Source organism: Dromaius novaehollandiae, chromosome 1, assembly GCF_036370855.1.
Source record: "Dromaius novaehollandiae isolate bDroNov1 chromosome 1, bDroNov1.hap1, whole genome shotgun sequence".
NCBI classification, from domain to species: Eukaryota; Metazoa; Chordata; class Aves; order Casuariiformes; family Dromaiidae; genus Dromaius; species Dromaius novaehollandiae.
Window position 1 is genome coordinate 53,620,061 of NC_088098.1, and position 26,189 is coordinate 53,646,249.

The window sequence follows — 26,189 nt, forward strand, 5'->3', positions numbered from 1 at the left end:
AGCGTCGGGCCGCCCGTAACGTAAGTGAAGCGGGTTGGGGAGGCGGCAGCCATTTTGTGCCGGGAGCCCGGAGGAAGAAGACGCTGGTGTCTCCACACTTCACGGGCCCTGGAGCCTACCGAGAACCCCGCCGTTCCGTCCGCCGACGCTCAGCGGGTCTCTGACCCACTGACTGCTTCTTCTCCTTTTGTAGCCCTCCCAAGAAGCGAGGTGGCGCAAAGCGACTCCGCCGAGACACAGCCGCCCCTGGCTGGCCCCTCTCCCCGTACCCCTAGTCCCTCCCCATCCCCACGGCCAGCATTCCGCTGCCTTTCACCCACCCCCCCGGGTGCCATGAGAGGCTTCGGAGACCGGGGCCGCGACCGAGACCGCGGCGGGTAAGGGGGGGGGAGGGAGGGCAGGCTGGGACTGGGGGAGGGGGCGCGGCACGGTGGAGGGGGGGGGGTGGAAGGAGGCCCCCTCCGCTGGCTTTGGAGCCTGGCGAGGGGAGAGGCAGGGGGGGAGGAAGGGCGGGAGGGAGTCGTGGGGCAGTGAGAGGGGTGGTCGTGGCTGCGGTGTTGGGGAGAGGGGTTTTTTCCCCTAAATCTTTTGTGTTTCAGCGTGGGGTGGGCGCTGGAGACGTTATTCTTACCAGGGTTCCGGCAGCAAGGGGTGGTGGTTATTGTTTTAATTTTGGTTTTCCTTCCTTCGTGTGTAACCATGTGCCTCGCTTCCAATTTTAAGGCCCTCCTTTTTCTCCCCCCCATTTTTTTTTCTACCACCCGTGTTTTCCTTCGCTGTACTCCCCCCTGCAAACCATTAAGGTCTTGGTGGCCCTGGAAAGGGTGGTTGGATATTCTGCCCTTCTGGTTGTCATTGCTCCTTCTGGACTTTTCAGAAAGATGGCAGTTGGTGAAAGATCTTTCTCAGTAGCACTCCTAGGCTTATCATGAGAGGAAATGGAATTGAAAACTGCTACCATGCAGGGGAGTTTCGTTCTCAGGAGGCTGATCTCAGTAAACGTGGCCCTGGACCATGCTTGAAGAGCTTGACCAAGCTTACTTAGATAGCAGTCAAACAGGAGTTGTCTGTGTGGCACTGTGGAGGTCTGGTGTTTAATACTCTTGATACTATTATCTCGAGAAAGTTTGGTTTAGAAAAGGTTTATGCAGGTTTGATTTTTCTCTGAGGATGGTAGCAATAATGTGCTGTGGGCATGGTTTGGGGTAGGCATAACATACATAGGCTGGCATAATAGTATATAAATTGCTTGAGGCTTAGTTTTGTTTTGTTTTGTTTTGTTTTTTAAACGGTTAAAAAATAATAAGACTTCTATCCCAAGCCTTTTTAAAGAGAAAATTAAGAACTAAGTTTAGGAGAGATTGGCCCTTTCTGTCCTTTAATTCACAAATAGTTAGGCCTAAGTTCTCAAGGATAAGAGGGATTTGTTATTAATCAAGATCTAGTCTGACATATTAAGGATGAGTGTTTTTTTTTCTTCTTTTCCCTCCCAGTGGGAGATCAAGAATATTTTGTTTATATGTTGAATTGTAATTTAACATTTAGATTTGTCTGCGGAGAGAGATAGTTGTATTCTTGCTTTATCCTTACACCCACCATTTTATATTCTGAAATTAAAAGATTGTTTTAGTTTTTTTACAGAGAGCAGTTCTGGTGTTTTTCCACTACGGGCTTTTCAGCTTAGTTTAACACAAGGACATTGGAGTAAACACTTTCGCAAGTCTGAGATAGTTCAGACCCCAGCTGTTTTGGGAGTTTAGTGACTGAATTTGAGTATGCAGATTTATATACAGTTACTTAAAGGAACACTGTTGAAAACACTGTCACAATACTTAAATGTGCCTTAAAATCTGTGTAATCTGGTTTTGTGTAAAGAATTTGATTATAGACAGATATTTCTCTTTTAAAACAGAGGTATTGCATAAGTAAAAGAAGTGCTTACAGGCTTATTTGTAAAGATTTTGGACATTTTGCATGAAAAATCTTACTCTTGGGCTGTTATACTGGAATTTTTAATGTGTCAGCAGTCACTTTGTTATACCCATCTATTTAAGGTCTGGAAATATTTGTAATGACTAACAACCATCATATATCATAAACACCTCTCTCAACTTTTGGGTGACCCAGCCTGCTAGTCAAGCACCATTTGGAAGTTTACCTTCTTCTCAGTGCTGGTTCATGTGTAAGCCAGCCAGATACAGGCTTTCTGTTTTCTATCTGTTGTGAACAAGTTGTAGATGACTCTTGAGGAAAGTTATACTGTTGTGCTTTAGAATTGAATAAACTGATTTAGTTCTGTCCCAGAAACAATAGCACAATAGTTTCAGAGGAGATTGTTTTGGATCAGTCTAAATTTCCACTTAACTGAAATGCGAAATCTTGGTAAATCAATGAAATATCCTTAGTTTTAAATGAGTTTAACTAGAATTGGAATATGATTATTACTTATAATGAGAATGTAAAGTGTCACCTACTTTCAGGTTAGTAGGTAAATTTTATCAGAGGCTCTGTTTCGGGAATGCTGTAGGGTTCACTTCTTTCAGGTCAATCTACAGCCATACCGTGTAAAAGAAGGGAGAACTGAAACTATGAGACCTTTGTGCAAAATGCATTGTATTCTGCTGGATCGGCAAGGAAGGAATATTTGTAATACCCAGCCATTTTATTGTCCAGTCTTGCAATCAGTTCTGTGTGAACTTATTCACACTTATTCACACTCTCCAGTTGATTTCAGTGAGACTGTTCATTTTGTTAGTTACTTAGGTGCATAAATAGTTGGCATTTTTTGCCTCAGGTTAGCAGGAACAGCAGCAGATACATTTGGTAAAGAAGAATGTTTCTGTAATTGATAATCTGTTAATCTGACTCTTTTACTTTGTCCCAAAAGAATAATTAAACCTTAAATTAATTTTTGAAGTTGTGTTTTACAGTCTTGTTATATGACAAAAATTATTGATTATGCAGGCTGTTTTGGGGATCTGATAAATGTACTGGTGTGCAGATAAGCCATATTTATAAAAGAGGGAAGAGACTGCTGAAACAGTAGCAACAAAGCAAACAATTTGAAACTTACTTGGTAGGTTTTAAGGTGAATTATGTCTGGCATACTTAGCTTTTCCAACAATGTAATCCCTTCTTCCAGCTCATGTATTAGACTTGTGTTCTGCTTTTTTGGTGTCTTAGTCTCTATCATTTGTAGTTTCCGTATTAAAGGGCAAATGTAGTTAATGTCTGAGCAGATATTCTTGTGATAATTAACTTATTTACTGCGAATCTACTTTCCTTTTTACCAGCTCCCCTTCCCGCCACTTATCAGTGTAGGAAGATTGCTTTGTTTCGTTAACAGCTTTTATTTATGAGCAAATTGCCCAGTTTAGGTGCGGACGCTGTGGATTTGCTTTATAAATAAAATTATTGTTTTCAACAAAGCACCTTTCACAAATTCAGATTTTGGAGAGAGAGGAGGGAAAAAAAAAAGCTTTAGTAACCACACTTTGAATTAGGACAAAGTTTGACCTGACAGCATTTGGAAAAGTAGCTTCTACTGTGTTTATGTTGTGCTGATGAAAGAATTATAACTTTTTGTGGAATTTTAAAGATACATTATGTAAGCATATTATATTTACAATAATTAATCACTTTATGTTGCTCAGTTTTCAGTTACTCTTAAGTATTATTGTCAGAAGCTTGTGTTTTGTCTGGTGCATCAATGAGTCATTACAATTCTTACCTTAAGTGTATTAAAAAAATGCTTGGGTGAATAAAACCATGTGATAGAGAAAGAACAGTAACTTCTGAGTGGTACTATCAGCTATGAAATTTTTAGCAGAATAAACATTAGGTTCTTACTGTCTTGAATGTTCAACAAAAACATTTGAGAGAGGATATAATTTTTCCAAGGTACTTTTTTTTTTCTGGTAGACTCTAGTTTAAAAAGAAAAGCTTGGGTTTTTTGGTTATTTTTTGGTTTTTTTATTGCTTTGTTTCCAGAATTACACATCTTAGCTTGGCTTGTTTACTTTATACCCTGTTCTCTTCATATTTTCAGTTTTTCATTTGGGACGTACTGCTTGATAAGTAAGGGGGAAAGAAGTAGAGGAGAGAAAGTAAAAAAGTTAATTTTGTATAAAACTAACAATGAGAGATGGAGTCTTTACTAGAAGGCTCCATCCCTTTCTTCTGACAGTGTTTTAACTGCCCTGTCAGTTTCAAGAAAAGACAAGTACTGTAGCCCTTCAAGAGCTTTGTGCCCAGAGAGGGAACCTTGAGATGGAAACCGAGAGACAGGAGCTTTAAGGCAGTGACTTAAAAATGGCTGTACTGGAAGTAAATTTTAGGAAGATGGTTTTGGGGTTTAGAATGGAGTTAGGTCAAGTTTATGTTATTTCAAGAGACTGTGTGCCACCATAGGGATTTCTTTGGGGGAAGTGGGTTTTACTAGGATATTGTGCTAATGTGTTCAACAGGTTAACTTGAAAATTAACAGTGGAGAATGCGTAGTAAGGCTGCAAATTCCAGAGTAATTAAATACTTCTGTAATATTTTGCTCAAAACTAACATTGATCCTTACAGGTTTGGAGCAAGTCGTGGAGGTCCTCTTCCTCCAAAGAAATTTGGTAATCCGGGGGAACGTCTGCGTAAGAAGAAGTGGGACTTAAATGAGCTGCCCAAGTTTGAGAAGAATTTTTATGTGGAACATCCAGAAGTGGCCAGGCTTACTCCGGTAAGTTTTCAGTTTCTGTCTTTTTCATTTTGCGTACAACAGAAAACTTCACAGTTGAAAAAACTTGTCCTAGAAAGTTTTGGGCTGCATATAATAGAACGGTCTCTTCACTAAGCTTGTTTAGTATTGTATATATCTGCAGGGTACCGGTTCTAGTTGCTTTCAGTATTTAAAATTAGCAAAAATGATGCTTATTTCTCATCTGTTTTTCATATAAGACATTTTACATCTGGTCATTCACAATTCATCATCTTGCTTTCCTGATCAAGTTATGTGAGATTAAACAATGTGAATTGTCATATTTCATCAGTGTAGATACAAATTAGAGGACTTCAGAGTTGCAGTACAGGGGAAGCCCTGAAAGAAACTGAAACAATGAATACATTGAAATAGTAAACAAACAGTGGCATGAATATATGAGAAATGTTAGGAAGTAGTATAGTATCGTAATAATAATTCAGGTCTAAAGGGGCCTCCGAAGGTCTCTAGTCTAACCCTGTGCTGAGAGCAGGGCTAAGTTCAAAACTAGAACAGGTTGCTTAGGGCCTTGTCCATTTGAGTTTGAATCATCTCCAAGCCTGGAGAGTTCTTTCTGGGTGGCTGTCTAACGGTTTGATGTTACTCATGGTGAGAATTTTTTCCCCTAATAACTAATTGGAAATTCAAGATGCTGATTCCATCTTCTGTATAACCATCCATGAAGTAGTTGAAGATAAGTTAGATCCCCCTGCTAATCCTCTCTTTCCGCAACTGAACAAACCCATTTCTCAGCCTTTCCTCATACAGACTGTACTCTAGCCTTTAGCTTTCCCCATAATTGGACATGCCTTGTTGGTCAATGCCTTTCTTGTACTGGGGGCTCAAAACTTGACACAGTCGTAGAGTTCAAAACTGGACTCTTGTTTTTAATCTGCAGTAACAGTAACCTTCCCCTCTCCTACCCTGACTTCAGTTTGGAATCTTTTTTTTCCTCTTCAGTTCCTTTTTATATTTATAAATTAAGAGATACTGTTTTAACACAAAGCAACTAAAAAAACCCCTCTGTTGTTATCCAATTACATGCATCTAAGACCATTGTGTAAAATTCATGAGATATTTATACAACATAAAGGAGTTGAAAGAGACATTCTGTTTTTTAAAGAGGCAACAACCTTTGCTACTGAACTAGAGTTAGCTTTAGGTGCTATAGCTGTCTTTGATTGCCTTAGTCAACTGAAATGTTTTTAGCATTTTCTCAAAACTTGTTTCCTTTTTTTTTACCTTTTTGTTCAAGTGCAAGAGATTATCCAAAGTAGTAAACTTAGCATTTGTGAGAAAGTGCTTGTTTAGTATTGATGGAAATCTTATTTTTTTTTTTTTTTAAATAAGCATTAGAGTAAGGTCATGAATTGCAGAAGCATGTTGCAAAGTGCTGTTGGACGCACAAGTAAAATTTTAGGATTAGGAAAAGTTTTAGGAAAAGATAAATTTATCTTTTTTCTAGGTTATCTTGGGTAGATACACATTTCAGAAATGCTTTAAGACATTCCATTATTTAAAAAAATTGTGGGGCCTCAGTTTATCACTATGACATTGCTCGGTGGTCTTTCATGCAGAAAAGAAATCTTCCAAAGCAACAATTCTAAGTTGCAGGTTTTACAGCAAGAACTGTTTTTAGCTACCACTGGATTGTGTTAGTGGAAGGAGAGGGGATGTTCTGCCTTTTGCTTCCTTCTGCTTAGTTGTAGTATATTGGGGCCTATTTAATTTATTTATCTCTTAGCACTGTCACATAAAGCATGTCTCTCTCTCTCTGTTCCTCTGTCTATTCAGTTTTGAGTGTGTTGATAAATTCTGGCCTCTGAAAGAAGGGTAAAAGTTTTAAATGTATTATGTTTGTATACTTTTGATGGAAGTCAGGTGGCCAGAAGAGAAGAGAGACCTTCTCTATTAGACCTGCTAGACTACCGAGAGAGCTCATACCTCTGGATGTCGGAGAGGCTACAAGATAGCTCAATCTCCAGATAAAATCCTTAGGAAAACACTCGTTTTTAGCTCTCCTTGTCAATTCAGGTCTTTGAAACTAAGCTGTTAGCTAAAGGTGTGAAATGTGTTGATAGAACCGTATGCTTTAGGTTGCTGTTGACCACTTGGCATTTGTCTTTGTATTTTTTCACATGAATAGTATGAAGTTGAAGAATTGAGAAGAAAGAAAGAGATAACAATTCGAGGAATGGAGGGCTGCCCCAAGCCTGTGTTTGCATTCCACCAGTGTAGCTTTCCGCGTAAGTATTTTTACCATTCTTGGTAGACTTTGTTCTTCAAGAACTGAGGCTAATTCAATAGTAATGACTGTTTAGGCCCGTTTGTTTTCTAAAAAGGTCTTTTAAAGCTGCATGTAGCCTCAATTACTGTTTAAGAAAATTCTTCTTAAAATCTTAGAGTATGTGATGGATGCCTTGATGGATCAGAACTTCACAGAACCCACTCCAATTCAGTGCCAAGGCTTTCCTCTGGCTCTTAGTGGTCGTGATATGGTGGGCATTGCTCAGACTGGCTCTGGGAAGACTCTAGCAGTATGTATTCCTCTTTGTTTTATTGTGTTTCCAGTTGCTTTGCAAAAATAACTTGGTTTCTTGTTAGTAGGTTTTGGGCTTGTTGCTACTACAAGAATAAAGTGAGATGATTACTTTTTTTAAAGCTTTTCTTACTGCATCATGGATGAGACTTAAGTCTCAGCTCAACAAGCCTGCCTCATTGAGAGGCATGTATTTTGCATAACTTGTTTTTTTGATGCTTAGTCACTTCTCTTTATTTGGTCCTTGCTTATATTATGGTTTAAAAATAGTGTGTGTTTTTAGCATGTTTATTTTATTAACTGTGCAAGTTAAAGACATTTGAATCTTGCAATTCAAGATGTACAGTAATAATCTCCAGTGATCAAGAGGGAATTCTGTCCTCTGTGAAAAGCTTAGTAGAACTGAGCAAAATTGACTATAGACAATTTAGGCTCCAAATCTAAATGGGCCTTCCTTTCAGAGATACTGTACAGCTATGTTTTCTACTTGCATCAGAAGGAGATCTGGTTCCTCAGCAGCTCTGAAAACCATCTTCCCTCTTGTTGGATAAATGTGAATATCCAGTTTTGTAAGGTCCTGATTTGTATAGCTGAGGTTTCTTGCTGTCTCTGAAATGTCAGGTACTGGCTTTCAAAGGGATGTTAGGCTAAATGGGTGCTTATTGTGATCCAGTTATCATGGTAAATGATTGCTGACATTGAATATTAAAGCCTTGTCTCTTGACTTAAAACAGAAGTGTTTTTTCCTTCTTTTTTTTTTTCTTTTCTTTTTTTTTTTTTAATAGTACTTGTTGCCTGCAATTGTTCACATCAACCACCAGCCATATTTGGAGAGAGGAGATGGCCCAATTGTAAGTGCATTTCCACTGTGTTCCTTCTTGTGTGCATGACATGGTGTTGTTAATGAAATGTGTACTTTATTTAGTTGGTATATCAGGGTAGTAAGTAGAGAACTGTTCACAATGTGAACACTGCACTTGTTAGTTGAAATTTTGTGCAATTGTTGATGTAGTCTCAAGATACTAAAATGTTTTGACTAATCAAGAGTAGATGGTCCAACTTTGCTTATGGTATCTGTGCAGAGCCCTTAAGTTAGGGGTGTGTATTCAACTCAGCTCTTCTGAATGGATTCCTTTTGCAGTGCCTGGTTCTAGCACCTACTAGAGAGTTGGCCCAGCAAGTGCAGCAGGTGGCTGACGATTATGGCAAATGTTCAAGACTGAAGAGTACCTGCATATATGGAGGAGCACCCAAAGGTCCCCAGATCAGAGATCTAGAAAGAGGTAATTTAACGTAGATTTTAAAACTGGGATTTACAGTTTCTGGAGGAGGTAGTTTTGTAAGATGTCTGTAAAAGGAAAGCATTTTCTTAAAGTCTCTTGGAGAGGTATGTGAGGACGGGTGGCTAGCTCCTTCTTCAGTTAAAATGGTAGCATGCTTGTGGTGACTTACTTTGTATAAGAGCTTATTCAGATACTAGACTTCCTTTCCCTTTTCCCTTGGAATCTTCCATTTGTGAAGATCATCAAGACTTAGGGGGGAAAGGAGATTTGTCAGAAACAGAACAGATTATTTGGAGGAAATGCAGCAGCAGCCAGTTTGGGGAATGATTTTTCTTAGGCCATATTGCAAGTTTTCTGCCCCAAAGTTGTTGAAATAAAACTTTAATTTCTGAATTTATAGGAACTTTTTCAGAGAGTCATTTTTTCTTTCTGAGACTTTGTTGTTCTTAACGGCTGAGTTCTCTTTGTGGTTCATACACCCCATAATGTCTTGTAATTGCCTTTCCTTATATAGTAGGGGGCTGGAGTTAGGAACTATAAGGAACCACAGTTCTACAGGAACCATTGTAATGCAGTAGTGCTCTAAGGTGATCCCACTTTCATATCTAGGGTTAGTTATATGTAACTTCGAACACTGGAATGTGATGATACATACTTTTTTTTTAATCTTCAGTAGGCTAAAAATGTAACAGTATTATGTGGAAAGGTATAAGACTTGTTATCAAGGTATGCCTATATATACAGATCTGCTCAAGAAATCAGCATTTTTACTTGTCACTGCAGTTTGAGTCATTGTTGAAAACTTCAGTAATGGGTTAAAGGCATACATGGTAGAAGACTGTGGGATAGCTCTGTTCAAGAAAATGGTACTGCATTCCAGTACAAAAGCAGCAGCATCTTCAACGGGGAAGTCAAAGGTTACATGAAGAGACTTGTGAAACATCAACATGGGGTTTTTGTGCACCCTTCCAGAGTGCTTTAAAATAGATGTTCCCCCATTTAGGAAGAAAACCCTTTGGTTGGAGGATGTGTGCAGAATGCGTGCTTTCAGTCCTTTCAAGTGTTACTGTCTTTAGTTGGTTAATATTTCCTGCTGCAAAGATTGTTGAATAGGCAGAGTCCAGAGAAGATTGATTATTTATTTATTTATTTATTTATTTATATTTTTCTCAGTTGTGATCTTTCAGGAATTTTAGTGAGTTTACTTTGGAGGGATACATTATTGTAGAGATTGCAATTTCTTCAGTCTGTCTGGCAGACCAGTGGCTCCGTTAGAAATCCAATTCTTGTGTTAGCTTTATAGAACTAAAAGTATGCCCACCTTCATCAGCTTTGAGAAATCTAACCTGACACAGACAAAAGGATCTGGGCTGCCACAAAATACTCTGCATCTGGAAGTAAGGAGAAAGCTGTGGAGGTCTTGTTCCACCCCACATCCCCGCCCCGTTCCCCCCCCCACACACACACACACACTGCTGTGGGCCTTTCTGTGATGCTCTAAGGTCTTAGTGCAGATCAGCCCTTCCTTTTAAGAAATGTACAAATTGCCATGCCTGATACTAGCTTTTGCATATCTGAATTCTGTTTTTACAGTAACAGATCAGGACAAGATAGATGTGTCTCATAATTAGTGCATAATTATTCAGTATTAAAGCACACACTTTGGCAATCTTTTTTAAAAGTGGAAATGAAAGTAACATGACCTGTACAGCAAGAAGAGTACTTCATGTGTGACGGACGTGCAGAGTTTAGCTGGAGTTCATTCTTACTTTTCTAGAGAGCTCAGTAGACTTTATAGTCCTGGATGAAGGTGGTCAGGCTTGAGTGACACCATAGTTTACCTTTGATTCTGGACAACTCTTTCTCACTGGTGTTTTCTGTCAGTGAGCTTTTGGCTCCTATACTGCATTCATTATTCTATTGGCACTGTAACAGTAATTTTGGAGTGGAAGACAATGAATTATTAAAAGAAACTAAGGCTTCTGCTGAAGTAATGACTCAAGCTTGAGTATGGATGAGGGAGGTAATTTTTATTTATTTATTTTTAAACAATTTTGCTCTGGAAGGTGATTCATTCTGACTAAAAATAACAAATGACATTCAAATGAAGAGCCTTACTCTTTTTTTCTTATTGTTTGTTGAAGGTGTGGAGATCTGCATTGCTACACCAGGTCGTTTGATTGACTTCCTTGAGGCGGGAAAGACCAACCTTCGTCGGTGTACATACCTTGTTCTGGATGAAGCAGACAGGATGTTGGATATGGGATTTGAACCTCAAATTCGTAAAATTGTTGACCAGATAAGGGTGCGTGAACCTTGTAAAAACACAGCCTCCTACAGATTCCCATTCAGAGTCCGCTACCTTAAATAAATCATTTTCCTTTTTTCTTAGCCTGACAGACAGACTCTGATGTGGAGTGCTACCTGGCCAAAAGAAGTGCGCCAGCTTGCCGAGGACTTCTTACAGGACTATGTTCAGATCAATGTGGGAAATCTGGAGCTGAGTGCCAACCACAATATCCTGCAGATAGTGGATGTATGCATGGAAAGCGAGAAAGACCATAAGTACGCAGATTTTCCTTCAGTTTTTTTGCTTCTACTTAAAAATATTCATTGTACATGAAGTGAAATATTAATTCTGGTTAGTGAAGTTACTTGTGGTATTATTTAACCTTTGAATGTTACTGAACAAGCCCTGTAATCATCTAATCAATTACATATATTCTAACCATAGTACAACAGACTTAAATTCTGTACAAATGATACTGGCTTTATTTATGTGGGTACTTATGTATATATTCTCAATGCAAGTTGAGACAGTACTCCTAATATTCTTGTATATGTGGATATACGTCTTAGTTTTCATGTCTATTTTAGACTGATACAGCTGATGGAAGAAATCATGGCAGAGAAGGAAAACAAGACTATCATCTTTGTGGAGACAAAGAGGCGATGTGATGATCTCACTCGAAGGATGCGCAGAGATGGGTGAATAGCTTCTCTTCCCTTCCCCCCCCATTTGTTTCTAGTGAGAAACAGAAAGGGTAATAAAGGCACTAAGGTTAAACGTTCATGATGCTGTTGTTGGGAACAACTTGTTCCTTCTTTTCTTTGGCTGAATTCAATCTTAGTTTCCTGGAAGGTTACAGTGCATCAAAGCATTAGTGCAAGACAGTATATTTGTAAGCAGTGACGCTTTCAGTATGTCAGAATATACAAAACTGCTAAAATGCAGAAAAGATAAGGACCGTATGAATAAAGCGGGTGTGATTTGGCTTAGACACTTGTTATATAGCTAGGGGTTTTAACAGGTACAGAAATGAAAAGCATAAATTATAGTTAAAGGTGTGAGGAAGAGGGTAGGGAATAAAAATATATTTTTAAAGTTTATTTTTTGCCTTTTTACAGAAATGCCAATAAAGATTTTTGTTGCCTTTAATGTATGTACTTTCTGTCTATACTAATGTGCATTTCTGTTTGACAGTTGGCCAGCTATGTGTATCCATGGAGACAAGAGTCAGCCAGAAAGAGATTGGGTGCTTAATGGTGAGTCCAGTAATGAGAGAATAAGTCAGGCTACTGTACAGAGTTTACTGCGCTGTGCTTTCTGCAGTCTTCTTTTTTGTCTCTCTACCCAGTGCTTTATAAAAGTTACATACATTTCAGAAGAATTTCTTTTGCCTTTGTATTGTTAATTTCAGTGTTTGTATCTGACTTTTTTCTGACAAAAATGCAGTGGGAAACTCTAAGAACCGCTTAACCCAGAGAGACAGATTTTGAAAAATAGTTGACAGTTTATATGCTGACTCGCTGGGGGTTCTGAGTTTGACCCGTCTTATCTAGATTATGGAAAATGAGCATCTAGCATAAATCAAGTTTGGATAACTATCTTTTTAAAAAGTCTTGCTTCATAGTGTGCTTTGTCTTACAGAATTTCGTTCTGGAAAGGCTCCCATCCTCATTGCTACCGACGTTGCATCTCGTGGGCTAGGTTTGTACCCATAGACCACTGTTGCCTACTGCTGCATATTTTTCTTCTTTGGACTGAAATATGTTTTCTTTAAAAAAAAAAAAAATCAAAGCGTGATTTTCCCCCACATGTGAAATACGTTTTTTAACATTAATCTTTTTTTTTTCTTTCATATTCAAAGTCTCTTCCTGCTCCTAATGAACAGGCTTTGGTCTGCAGCAAGGCCTAGGCATGACTAATCGATCGCCAAGAGGGAGAAGAGACGTCCAATTATGCAACCCAATCCTTCCACCACACTCACTTCTTCCCCAAATCCGGCTTTTGTTGCTGGATGATAGGGATGGATTGCTCTCAGTTCAGAGGGTGTCAGATAAAGAAGTTGTGATAGAGCAGTTCAACAGCAAATAGTTAATTATTTTCCCTGTATGTTACATCACAGATTTGTACATACAAACCCCAATGTGCACACATCTTTACCCAGCAGATGTATTCACATCTGAGAAAGTACTGATCCAGATCTTTGGTCTTGACATGTAGCCTTCCCTCCTCTGTGTTCCTTCTAGGCAGGACCACTGAGATTATATAAGGTCTTTAACATAGTACTACCCAAATGTGTAATTGAATCAAAATTGCACAGTTCTGTTTTGGTGGATGAAAATGATCTGTCTGGATGCATCAATTGTGCCCCCTTCTTCTAATAAGCATATTATATTGTGAAACATTGTGTACTAAGCACAGTCCTTATACATCTGCCCACTGTAGAAGAGAAAGATGACTTAAAAAGTGCTCTGAGTTTAATAATGAGCATTGAATATACCATGCTACCTGAGTTTGGTAGAAGCTACTACTTGGGGCTTGATGTGCCATTATGGTAAATTTTAGACAAAACTTTGGCAAGTCATTGTGAGTAAGCTCAGGAAAATCTCTAGTTTATTAAAATTTTTGGTTATATGAGCTCCGTTTTTACATATTCTTGAAAGGGTGGCTGCACTGTGCATCGTATGATCACTTAAATACAGGCAGACCATTATTAGACTTGGCAGCCTTTGTTCACACAACCTTCACCCCTCCTTCCCCTCCCCCCTCAAAAAATGTCCAACACTTCCTCAGAGAGGTGATTATATGGACTTCAGTCTCTGCCCTCTAGGGTCATGTCTGGACCTGTGCAGTTAGTACTTGGGCCTGTTGGGAGAAGGGACTGAGGCCTGAAACCAGTTTGTATGAAAGAGAGCTGCTTCTGTAGCAGCATTTTTTAAACAGGCTTGCTATGTGCTGGTAGCTTCTTTGTGCATCTTGCCTAGACATTTAAAACAGTTTCACCCCCTCCAAAAACACTCCCCCAAAACTGCTCAATTGGATAACACTCCAGAAAACAGTCTCCCGCTTCCCATTCTCCACTTCACCTGAGCTGTGGGGGAAAGGTACCAGAGTCTGTTTCTTGTTACTGAACAACATCTCTGCTTGTTTTGGGGCCCTGAGTTTGCTGCTTCTTAAAATAAGTCACTTAACTGGCAAACTTCTGGACGACTTCCTCCAAGATCCTGGAAAGTGAAGGCTTCTACCTAAATAACATAAAACAGGGGCGCGCGCCTTTTGGCTGAGTCACCAGGGCTTTCCCTCTTCCTAATGGAACATTGGTTTCAAAAAAGCTTCTTCCAGGTAAGTTCTGAGTCCCATAATGACTTCTTTGTGATAATTCCCTGGAGTGAGGTCCTGTCTCTGCACTGATTTTTTTTTTATTATTATTTATTTTTTGTTCACTCTATTAAACTAAAAACACTGAATTTCTTTTGTTTTGTTTTCTTTAACAGAAGCTTTGATATCAGCTGCAGATCATTCTCAGTGCAGGGGCGGGGGCACATCTACACTGGTGGTTGAAGCAGCTCTCTAGACTAGCATGTTTGCTAGTTTATATCCCTCCCGATTAATGATCAGAGACTGTCTGTACCATAGGGTGTTCTGGTGGTCTGCCAAAGGGCATGTTTCCCAGGTAGCTGTCAAAAATGATTTACAGTTTCAATTCTTGATCCTGCTACATTATCTTCTAAAAGCGCAGGAAGATTGTGACTGTGCACAAACACCTTGGAGCATGCTAGACTGGAGAAGCCAAATCTTGTACTTGCGCTGGTCTTTCTTCAGCCAGCTACGTGCTCTACCAGGACAACTTCCTGGTCTGGAAAACACCCTTCCATTTTCCTTTTCCTGCCTTTGCATTCTCCCCACTCCTCCCCAGTCAAGTCAGTACTGTCTACATTGGTAGCTGCAATTCTTTGTGCTTTCTGCCAGGAAAGCACGTTGTTGTATGCTCTGGTAATCCAAAGTGCTTTGCTACTGATGAATGTGCAAAATGGGACTGTCTAAGGATCATGTAGCCTGCTGCTTGTCAGACTAGTTACACCCTGGCTGTGAAGATGCAATCTGTCACATGTACCCCTCTCTTTATTTCACTTTCCCCTTTTTAAAAAAATCCTGTTGTACCAAGGACCCTAGCTGGAGACTCGCGCAGCCCCCTGTGAAACCTGCCTTCTCACTCCCTTTTTTTGGTGTGATTCAGGACTTTGGAGTCAGCAAAGACTGAGGAGCCCCCCCTTTGCTGTAATAAGAAACAGACATAAAGTCCCCCTCTTGCCACTATAACCCCCGTGTTTTTATTTTTCCTACATCCCCTTTGAAATTGATGCAGTCTGGGCAATAGATGCAGCTGACCCTTTGGATGTAATTTTTGTATTTTCATTTTTTTGACAATTGCCCCAAAGAACCCCAAATAGGGGACAAAAAGCGTTGGAGGACCTGAAACTTTTACCTGAACCCAGGTTCTCCGGCGCTTCACAACCAAATGGGGCTACAGAGAAGCGTCTAAGCCAGTTCACAGAGCGAGCGTGTGTGGGGACTTCTCGCTGCCACGGACCCTTGATGCATGCTCCCCGCGCTCCAGTGGTCCCGTGTCAGAGGGCGGAGTTTTCGAAAGGAGGCCGCCAAAAATAAAAGGCAAAGAGACGGGATCGGCTGCAGCGGTTTCCCACAGGAGGAGGGAGTGTGCATCGGTCTGGTAACAAACAGAGAATGTTTCTCTCTTTAAAAAAAAAAAAATCACAAAAATCTGTGTTTTATTTTGGATATTTTCAGAATATTCTTCTTAAAATGCAGATTTTTTTTTTTCATGAGCTGTTAGGGCACTTACTGTAATACCATGCTTTTTTAAACGTGGCATATTATAGCAAATAGGTGCTTTTGATACTTTAGATGCTTTTACTGAAGTGTTACACTAACATTTACTGTGTTTCAGTCCCATAAGTTTATGAAGTCTGACTTTCAAGGCACAGAGTTCTGATCTCTTCTAAATTTTAATATTATTTTGCATGCTGAGCAATTTTGAGCATTTAAATTTCCTACTTCTGACACTGGAAGTAGGGAATTGTTCATAGAATTTAGGATTGTCCAAAGTATAAAAGTTTCCCAGCACTGGACTGAACAGCATGGTGAAATGTTAGTGCAATGCGTTCTTGTGATAACTAGGAAGCCAAGTTAAAGATACTCTAGCTCTGATCTGAAGAATTTTTAATAAGTTGGCTGAATAATACTACTGTAATTGAAATGTCATAAGCTTCAGGCTAGAAAAGTAGTTGAATTTTATTAGGACTATAAAAGAAAAGTAAAATCTTAAAAGGCTTGCATTTTATTTCATGTTATGAAGTGGAAGGTAAGTGATCTCATTACTGTTGTTATTTGCTAGACTTCTCCCAACAGAGTAAAAGCTCTTACTATGGCAGTTCTACCCTTCTTCCACCCCAGTTTGCTGTGTCTGATGGTAGTATTTTCACTTCTGAGATTGTTTTGAAAAAGAGTACTAAATTCAATTAGCTAATTCATAAACATCAACGTCTTTAACAGATGAAGACAGAAGAATGCATTCTGGGGAGGATGAATTTGAATGCAGGGAAAAACTGCTTCAAAATTGCCACTAGTTTTCAGGACACTGATCTTTGTTCCTCATGATCTTAAATTTCAGTCTTCTACTCTTTTGGGATGAGTCTGTCTTGTATTTATTCCATGCAATTACTAACTTCGTTTTTTTTTCTTATTACTGTCACCTGCATTCGTGCTCCCCACCTTTCGTTGGCACGTCCTCTCTTCTTCTCCCCTTTCCTCAACCCCACCCCTTCACTGTGCTTCGCACCTGGGCACCTCGCAAGATGTGGAAGATGTTAAATTTGTGATAAACTACGACTATCCGAACAGCTCTGAAGATTACGTGCACCGTATTGGCCGTACCGCACGTAGTACCAACAAGGGTACTGCCTACACGTTCTTCACACCAGGAAACCTGAAACAGGCCAGGGAGCTTATCAAAGTGTTGGAAGAAGCCAATCAAGCCATCAATCCGAAACTGATGCAACTTGTGGACCACAGAGGAGGTGGAGGTGGTGGTGGAGGTAAAGGCATATGGGAAAGGGCTACACAGGGAAAAGGTTTCCTATTTTGAGGGAGGGAGGATTAAAAGAGGATAAGGAAATGATCTCAATATGCACAAGTCTAAGGTAACAAGCAGTAGATTAGTAATAAAGCTTTTTGTACCTGAGGTCGCAAAACCTTACATAAATGTAGTGTTTCTCTCCAATTGAGAGGTGGATCACTCTTTTATCTTAGATGTAAAACTTTTTCTTCTGATCAGCTCCTCATGGAGCTGATTCTGCTCGAGTTATTAATTGCTTGCAGCTCCTGCCTGAACGCAGGCAAGAGGATGTGTGTGCATGCACGAGCAAAATTGAAGTCCATGAGGTGATACGCTGACTTGAATTTTAGGGGTTGAGACTATTTTTCCTCTACTTCCCTGATGGAATAATAAGCTTTGATATACTTTCAAGTTAGTACTGGCCTTTTTCTGTTTCTTTGTTGCTGAGTGTTTGCATTAAGAATATTCTTTGAACTTGGTATCTACACCTTGAATAAGATGAAGAGATGTATGCCCAGCTGTGCAGGAACTTAAAGCCAGTCGGAAGAATTTGCTCCTTGTGGGCAAAATTGTAGACGCAGTGAATAGAAGGGTGAGAGAGGTTAGCACAATTATGGGAGTTCGTTGTTTGAGACTTGTTTGTGGTAGTAAATCTTGATGTATCCATCGCCAGGAGGTCGTTCTCGTTACCGTACAAGCAGTTCAGTAAACAACCCTAACCTGATGTACCAGGAAGAGTGTGACAGGAGGCTCCGGGGAGTGAAGGAAGGCCGGAGAGACTCAGGTGGCTTCAGAGACCGTGAGCGTGGTGACAGTTATGCCAACGGAGCCAACAAGACCTATGGCAGTGCCTATGGGAGCCCAAATTCTGCTTTTGGGGCAGCACAAAGCCAGTATGGCTACACTCAAGGGAGCTATGGAGCAGCTGCCTATGGCACGAGTGGCTATGGCACTGCAGAGTACAGTGCTAGTGGCTATGGTGCCAGCACCACAGCTGCCACCGCTGGGAGAACCTCACAGAGCACTACCCAACAGCAGTATGCAGGGATGGTGGGGCGCTCGGGCCAGCAGCCACAGCCTCTCATGTCACAACAGTTTCCTCAGCCTCCTGCCACTAATGTGATGGGCTATATGGGACAGACTGCCACCTACCAGTATCCACCCCCGCCCCCGCCCCCGCCCCCCTCCCGCAAATGAGACCACTCGCCTGCTGATGACCAGTGTAGACCTCTTGCATTTAAAGGAACCTTTTCTTTCTCTTCTTTCCCATTGTGATGTCTCATGCAGGTTAGATTTAGAATTCACCATTCAAATCCCTTAAGCCCATCAAAAATGGCCCCCAGTCCACATTACTGACCCTGTCTTTCTTTTCTTTTGTTTTTCTTTTTCTCTTTTTCTTTTTTTTTTTTTTTTTTTTTTTTTTTTTTTAAGAGATATATATAGTTGACTGGAAAATTTATTATTTTTTGTCTTGCATGTTGAGGAAATTGGAAATTTTATTTTCTCTAAAAGAAATGGGTATAAGGCAGATAGGTCCCAGCTCGATCATCTTGGTGTCTAAGGTTTGTGTGAAAACTTGCTTTTGAGGGGAGGAAGTTTCTATTCTGTAATATGTTAACTTAATTTCAGGAAGTATCAAGAGAGGTGGGAAACTTTGGGGAGCCAAAAAGCACTTCATTTTAACACGATAAATGCAAGGGAGCAATGCTCATTTTTTCCTAATCTTAATTTTTTTTTTAATAGCTCACTATTGTTGCTTGTAATCTACTATAGGTGACTTTCTAAAGGAAAAGTCTGCTCATTTGTCTCAGCTTGGCAGCGTTGTGAGTAATGCCCCATGTACATTCTGGTTGGCATTTTCTGCAGCTCTGGAAGCAGCAGCCCATCTTCTGAAATGACCTTAAAGGTACCTGTAGCAGCCTGCAGTAGGAAAGATGGGATTAAAATCCCAATGTCAGAGACCAAACCTGACTTCGATTTGATATTTGAAAATCAGATAAAGTCACTGTAGGAACTACTGTTGTAATGTTTAGCCAGATAAGTTTTTGTTTGTTTGTTTGTTTGTTTTCCCTATGATTGTTAAATTGCAGCATCACAAGTGCGTGAAGTCTGGTTACGCTTAAATTAGTTTCTGCTCTCAGATTCCTTTTGTTGGGGTTATTGAGATGATCCTCATTCGAGATTCCAGAAACTAACCAGAACTGAGATGATGAGCAGCGTATCGCTCGTCTGTGCTTCATGAACATAGCACCTTTGCCATGGGGAATGTCCTAAATGCTGCTATGCTGAAAAAAATGTGACAGAGTTTTCCACACTTAAATTTAAGAGGTTTGAATAGGGTGGGCTGGAGGGGAGGGCAAGGGGAGGAATGGAAGAGGAGATTTGCCTGGAATCCCCTCTTCATGAGGTAAGGAGTGAGCTGGTTAGTGCATCTTGATTCTGAAGCTTTCTTTCTTTTGTACCTTGATCTGACTACTGCTTTTCCTGGCTTTTGAATGCATTTCCCCATTCCATTGGTCCCTTTGAGCTCAGCTCTTGCAGGTAGGTAGCATTTTAGAAAATGTTAGACAAGAGTGAAATTTTAGTAAATACATAAATAAAATGTTTATTTTACAGGCTAAGGTGGGTGTGAGGGGTTTTCCCCTTTAGTAAAGCATGTTGTCGACTTGTGATTTCTTAATAGCAGATGGTTCAGAGACAGTAGATGGTAATAGGAGTTGGCTGTTCTTGATCTAATAATGTGGCAAAAGAATGGATACATCTCCTGGTTTGGGAGGCATAATCCTTGCATTATGAGAGTGCGGTTTTTTTTCTGTTGGTGTTCTTGCATATGGATGGACAAGGCAGCCCACTCCTTTTGTAGCAGAGTGGAACTTCTTATAGCCCAGGAGAAGAGCCTGCTTATGCAGAGGGTTTTTTGTTTTTAATTTCTTGCCAGAGTATAATTTGGGGGGATGAATGCATTGTTTCTATGATACACAGGTAGGTTATTGACAGCATCAGAGGGCAAAGGGAGAGATCTTCCAGAACCTTGTTTCCTTCATCCCATCTGCAAATTCTAGGGCTTGGGCAGGAAGTTTCTTTGCTTGTGTCAAGTGAAAGCCAGAAACACTTCTTTTATCCAGGCACTGACTGATGTGTCTTTGGCCTCCCTCACAAGCAGTTGTGGAGCTATCTATTTTATTTTATTTTATTTGTGAGTTTAATGCAGAAATGTGTTTGAGGGATGCAGGAGCGGGACATCTTGCTGACTGGCTTTAGAAAGGGTCTCTGGACCACCAAAGCTGCCTTATAGTCTGCTACAGCTTTCACTTCTTTTTGGGGGGACTTGCGCACATGTAAACATATATGCCAAGTCTTGCAGTGCTTTATTGTAACTTGAGGTCAGCTGAAGCCCAGGGTCTCATGTTCAGTTCAGAGTGTTAACTGGATTGAAGGCATCAATGCACCATGGCATGTGCTGCCCCTGTCCCACCTGGTGCTCACTGCTCTGTTCCATATACCAGCTGAAGGGCCCTTGTGGATAAAGCATTAGCATCTAGTATTGTTTGGATTGTTTTCAATCTGTAAAAGCTTGTGGGAGTGTCAAATGAGTTGGGTGTCTCCTCCCCTCCCACTTCCTGAAGCAATTTATTGTTTAGACTTCTCTGAACGATGGAAAGGTTAGTGGCTTTGTGTGGGATCAGCATTTTGTTTCACACATTTGCTGGTCTCTGAACACATTCCTGTTGTATTAATGAAGACTTGAATTGAGCGATTGATAGATCTGTGGTGTTCAGACACAGGATACTAAGAGCTATGTTACTATTCTTAGTTTGTAAATTGTCCTTTTGATACCATCTTGTTTTCTTTTGTAGGTATAAATAAAAACACTGTTGTCAATAAATTGTGAACTTTGTCTTTATTTTCAGAGCGTACAACAGTCTTTACCCCATTTTTCCCGGCTCTCATAAAAATCAAGTTGAAGGAGTTGGAAACATCTATTGGCAACATACTGAATTTTAATAAAAATGTTCCCCATCTGTAGAATATTAGGAACTGTCACTGAAAGAAAACAAGTGATGAGATGTTTGAGTATCTGTAGAATTTGGAAGATTCTTGTCATTTGAAGGGAATGTATTTTTCCTGAATGTTATGGGACCTGAATAGAATGGGGATAAGGCACAGTTAAGTTGCAGGTGGATACTCGTTCATAGACAAGTACAGTAATAGTTTGTGTCTGCAACGTCATATGTAGTCACATGTCAAGTGGGTCAGTGGCATTTGTATATTACCAGACTTGATAATACCATGTTCTCTTTACCATAGGCTGTTTCTAAGACTGAAGGGCTAAATGAGTAGTGACAACTTCCCTTTTATTCCTTGTGGTCCCTCAGGGCCAAGGTAGAGTCATGTTTTGGAGGTGGATGCTGTGGAGAGAGTGGGGAGAGAATAGCTTGCGCTACTGCAGTATTGGCCAGTACTACTTCCTAGCACTAGATTCAAGTAAGAAGAAAAGGAGTGTGGGGGGAAGAAACTGAGGCAAAGTCCCATACAGGTCAAAGGCATACCGGCTTTCCAAGCCTCGGTGTCGTCTTAGCATGGAACTGAAAGTCGGCTGAGCCATTTGGTCAACAAGGAGCAGGAAAGGAAATCTGTGATCTCAGAGCTTCATCTTCGTGAGTTTCTTCTATTTGTGGAAACATCTTCAAACAGGCATTGGAAGACTTAGCTTTTTTCCTTTTAGGACTGTGCAAAGAAAAAGAGAACATAAGGAACTTTGGGAAATTAAACTGTTTAATTGTTTCAGCAATTTTTTTTTTTTTAGATTGCTACTTAGAGTGCTAGATAGTGGATTGTTAGGCTTGCAAAGGACAGTGAAATTACAGATAACAAATGGGACGTTCTCAAGCAATCCTCTATTTGATGTTAGCTCCTTATTTACTGAAATAGGAATAAAGTTATTTTGTCTTCAGGTAACAAAGTTGCTTGTCCTCAGTTAGTACTGTATGCTGACAGCTCCAGAAAATCCTGCTGCTTTGTTCACTGTGGAAGTAGTGTATAGAAGAATTTAGTGAGCATGGTAAAATTTAAGAGCCCTAAGAAGAGAAATATTTATATTTGATCCCTGATAGGAGATGACCTCTTACAACATTGATTCTAAGTGTGGGAGACTCCAAAATTTACTTAGAATTCTCCTTTAGCATAAAGGAGAAAGTAACCTGAAGTACTTCATGTTTCCTCTTCCATAGTTGCTCTTGCTCATGCATGGACTTAATTTCCGCAGTTTTTGCTTGACAATGTAATAGAAGGTCTTCTGTTGCGCCCTTGGCAGTAGTAGAGCAACCTGAGCTCCTTTTGTGTAGAAAGGGATAATTACACAAAAAAAGGGCCTGTGGCCACACTGAGCATGCACAATCTCATCTAATCTTGGAAAGCAAGCAGGGTGGGCCTGATTTGGGGGTGGATGGGAGACTGCCTGGGCGGGTGGTGATCAGCAGCAGGGATCAGTACTAGGGCTAACAGTGTTTAACATCTTCATTAATCACCTGGATAGGGGCACAGAGTGCACCCTCAGCAAAGTTATAGACCATATGAAATGAGGAGTGGTTGATAACACCCAATAACTGTGCTGCCATTCAGAGGGACCTTGACAGACTGGAGATAAGGGCAGAGAGGAACCACATGAACTTTAGCAAAAGGAGATACCAAGTCCTGTTCCTGGGAAGGAATAACCTCAGGCACCAGTACAAGCTGGAGGCCAACTGGCTGGAGAGCAGCTTGGTGGAGAAGGACCTGGGATCCTAATGGGAAGTTGAACAGGAGCCAGAAAAGTGCCTTCGTAGCAGAGGAGACTGATAGCCTCCTGGGCTGCATTAGGAAGAGAGTTGGCAGCAGGTTGAGGGAGGTGATCCTTCCCCTCAGCACTGGTGAAGCCACATCTGGAGTGCTGTGTCTAGCTCTGAGACACAGATGTACCGGAGTGAGTCCAGTGAAGGGCCACAAAGATGATTAAAGGCTTGGAGCATCTGTCATACAGGGAGATGCTGAGAAAGCTGGGACTACTGAGCCTGGAGAGGAGAAGGCTCAGGGGATCATATCAATGTGTATAAATACCTGATGGGGAAAGTACAGGAGATGGAAGAAGGCTCCTCTCAGTGACACCCAGTGACAAGACAAGGCAATAGGTGCAGATTGAAATACAGAAAATACCATTTAAACACAGAACTTTTACTGGGAGGGTGATTGAACGCTGGAACAGGTTGCCCAGTCTCTGTCCTTAGAAATACTTAAAACCTGACTGGACATGGCCCTGAGCAGGAGGGCTGGACTAGACAGTCTCCAGAGGTACCTTCCAACCTCAACAATTCTGTGAAATACAAACTTTGGGGGGCTGAAAACTTCCACAGAATATCTTTCAGGCCCTTGTTGTGTTAAACTGAAAGCAGCTCAGCTAATTTTGAAAGCAAGATTAAGAGAAGCTGCATTATATAAAAATCCCTTTGCGATGCTTTGGTATAGGTTCTGAAGTCTTATTAAATAGATTTACTTATGTAGCCCATCTTTGCTTCTGTCTGGGCAGACAAAACACTGGTGTTTTGTCTGAGCTCTTCTATGTAAACAATGTTATTGAAAAGCTGAAATTTTTGCAAGAGTGAAAGATAGATGCAACCTGCTAAAATATTGCTAGTTTTCATAAATGACTGTAAAAATTTGTGTATCTTCAGTCCCCCTTTTTTTCCTATGATTCAGAACATTTGTGGAAAAGAAAAAAAGGTAATTGTCTTCCTGCCGTGATGTCCCAGGGACAAATGTTTTTTCTTCTGCCTCCTGTATCATCCAAATTTTGTGGTCTCACTACTAGTGATGCAAGACTGAAAGCCAGCAGTTTTTTTCCCTTTTGTTCCATTCTCCACAGCTGCAAGGGGTGTGGAATTTTAACAAAATATGGAAGGGCAGAGGACACATTAATTACGTGAAGCTGAAATAGGAATTAGTAAATAAAGGAATTGATGTGGAGCACCATGGTGGCAGTTTTACAAAGTAATTTTCTGGCTACAGATGTGTTTTCGTGACAGAAGGAAGACTTAATCTATAAAGGCCAGGCACCTGCTCAGTGCTCCTGTCATCTTTCTATCAGCAGGTGTGTTGTATGAAGCTGCTAAAGATCCATCTATCTAAACATCTAACACATGCTATCGCTACTGGTTTTGGCAGACTAGTTCAGGAATGTGAAGGAGGAAGAAAGTGCTAGATTTCATTGAATTTCATCCTACTAAACATAAAAGCATTCTAAAGCATACTTTAGCCTAAACAAACCATAGCATGTTCTATATAATTTTATGTCCCTGGTGAGCTTGTTAGGTCTGTGAGGACTGGTACATAGCCATTTACCAAAACACAGCACTGAAGAGGAAGGGGCATCTTGTTTTGGAAAACAGAAAGAGGTGTCTTGTACATGTAAATGCCTTTCTGTCTTCCTACAGAATCAGTTCTTGGGAATGTTTTATCTTTTCCACCAAAAAGAAAAAGTAGTTTTAATAAAATCTCCATATATCTGTAGTTGCTTACTCAGGTATGTTGTCTGCCTCCCGCTGTTTTCTTCTTCTCTCTAAGGTTTTTGGCATGATTCATAATCTTTCAAATGTAGTTGGAAATGAACATACCTAAATCATTAACTTCCTGGGGTGGAGTTAAACCAGACTTATTTCTGATTAAATTTCTGTTTTGTTTCATGTGCATGTCTAGAGCCTTGTGAACAGAGATACCCATTTGCATTCATCAGATGTTTTTTAAAATGGATTTTAGGTGGATCATATGCATCACAAATATAGTACAGGATCAGTGAAGTCATTTAAGGATTGACCAAGGGGAAGCTGCAGCTCCACCATATATTGAGAGAATGCTGAATGCATGTTGTGGTCTTTGAATTAACTCCTTTACCTACCTTTAGTAACGTAGAGATAGAAGAAATCACAGTAGAAGATGGTTTGTACCACCCCAGAAACTACTGCAATCTGGTCATAGAATTTCTCTGTGTGGTAGCGCCAGATCCAGTTGGCAATGTAGAGAGCACGGTAGAGGCCCAGGAAGAAAAGGTAGTGTGTTGTGATGGTCTCCGCTTCCCCTGTCTTACTGATCATGAAGAGCTGAGGAAGGATAGCCACTGACTCCAGGTAGATGGAGAAGGTCCAGAGTATCTGTGAGATGAAAAATGAGACAGTGGAGAATCTTGATGCTGGTTAATTTGCAGTAGGGCCCAAAGATCTAATTTAGCAAAAGCAGGACAAGTAGTACTTTTGGAGTTACAGAAAATGAACCTGCTTTGTTGGGACTGAGAAGACAGTGCTGAGCCACTCTCTACATAGTATGTTCTTCAAGGACTGCCAACCTTGCCTTTTCTGCGTGGTTTTACTGTTCAAATCTTAACTGTTCAGTCTCCTTCTAACTTTGCTGTATAATTGTTTACCCTCCCCTTTCATGTTTTGCTTACCTCCAAGGGTGTAAAGCTGTGATTCTCCAGAAATGACAAGCCTGTGACAGGGACCAAGAGGAATTCAAGGCGAAAGGAGTCATTCTCACTGTCAAATGTTTTCCGGAATTTCACATAGATCATGTACACAGTGATGTAGGCACATAGCAAGAAAATCACCTGGGAGAGGGAAGGAAGATGACAAGGTCCTACGTTTGATCACATCTGTGCTTAAAGAGAGGCTTGACTTAGAATAGCTTTGCCAAAGTCAAAATCTGTTAAACCGGTTCTGGTGGGCCTGTGCTGCGGTGAGATAGGAGTGAACTCTTGTTCTACGCTGACTTGCCACCACCCAGGATTGCTTTCTCTCCCTACTACTGCTAGATATATGCTAGTGGTCAAGTTAACTAAAGATTGCCATTTTGTCCTGCCATGAGGATCACGCTTGTTTGAGGTTTTAAGGCACTATGTGAAGAGGTTGGCTTGGTGGCAGCCAACTGTTAATGCTTCTGCTGTGGAAGGACACCCAAGCTTGATTCAGTATCTTGATCCTGATCTTGGTGGTACTAACAGTGTGGTGGGGTCAGCTTGCTCATTTACCACAGAGAGGGGATTTTCTGCTGTCTGGGCTTCTTGTCAATGGAGGGACAGTGACCCCAAAAGAAGAGTCTTTCTCTGACCTGCCTGTGTACAGCCTGCTGTGGCTTCAGTGGCCTCATGAGAAGCGTGGGAAATAGGTGAGGAAGATGCA

At 40.6% G+C, this 26,189-nt stretch overlaps 2 protein-coding genes across 2 annotated transcripts in view; one reads left to right on the forward strand and one right to left on the reverse strand.

The window, feature by feature from the left end:
• Positions 1 to 20,872, forward strand: DDX17 (DEAD-box helicase 17). The gene is made up of 13 exons (XM_026102066.2): positions 1 to 377; positions 4,573 to 4,723; positions 6,888 to 6,987; positions 7,145 to 7,278; positions 8,066 to 8,131; positions 8,422 to 8,563; positions 10,708 to 10,868; positions 10,956 to 11,128; positions 11,441 to 11,551; positions 12,048 to 12,109; positions 12,495 to 12,554; positions 16,727 to 16,966; positions 17,660 to 20,872. The coding sequence occupies exons 1-13, from the start codon at positions 334 to 336 to the stop codon at positions 18,181 to 18,183; spliced, it is 1,968 nt and encodes a 655-aa protein (XP_025957851.1). The 5' UTR covers positions 1 to 333; the 3' UTR covers positions 18,184 to 20,872.
• The window catches only part of KDELR3 (KDEL endoplasmic reticulum protein retention receptor 3), an 8,135-nt gene continuing 2,816 nt past the window's right edge, over positions 20,871 to 26,189 (reverse strand). Inside the window, exons 3-5 of the mRNA XM_026102076.2 lie at positions 25,460 to 25,618; positions 24,914 to 25,166; positions 20,871 to 21,714 (exon numbers count right to left, since the gene is read on the reverse strand). Of these exons, the coding sequence (XP_025957861.1) occupies positions 21,674 to 21,714; positions 24,914 to 25,166; positions 25,460 to 25,618 (453 nt within the window). The 3' untranslated portion in view covers positions 20,871 to 21,673. The remainder of the gene's footprint in view (positions 21,715 to 24,913; positions 25,167 to 25,459; positions 25,619 to 26,189) is intronic.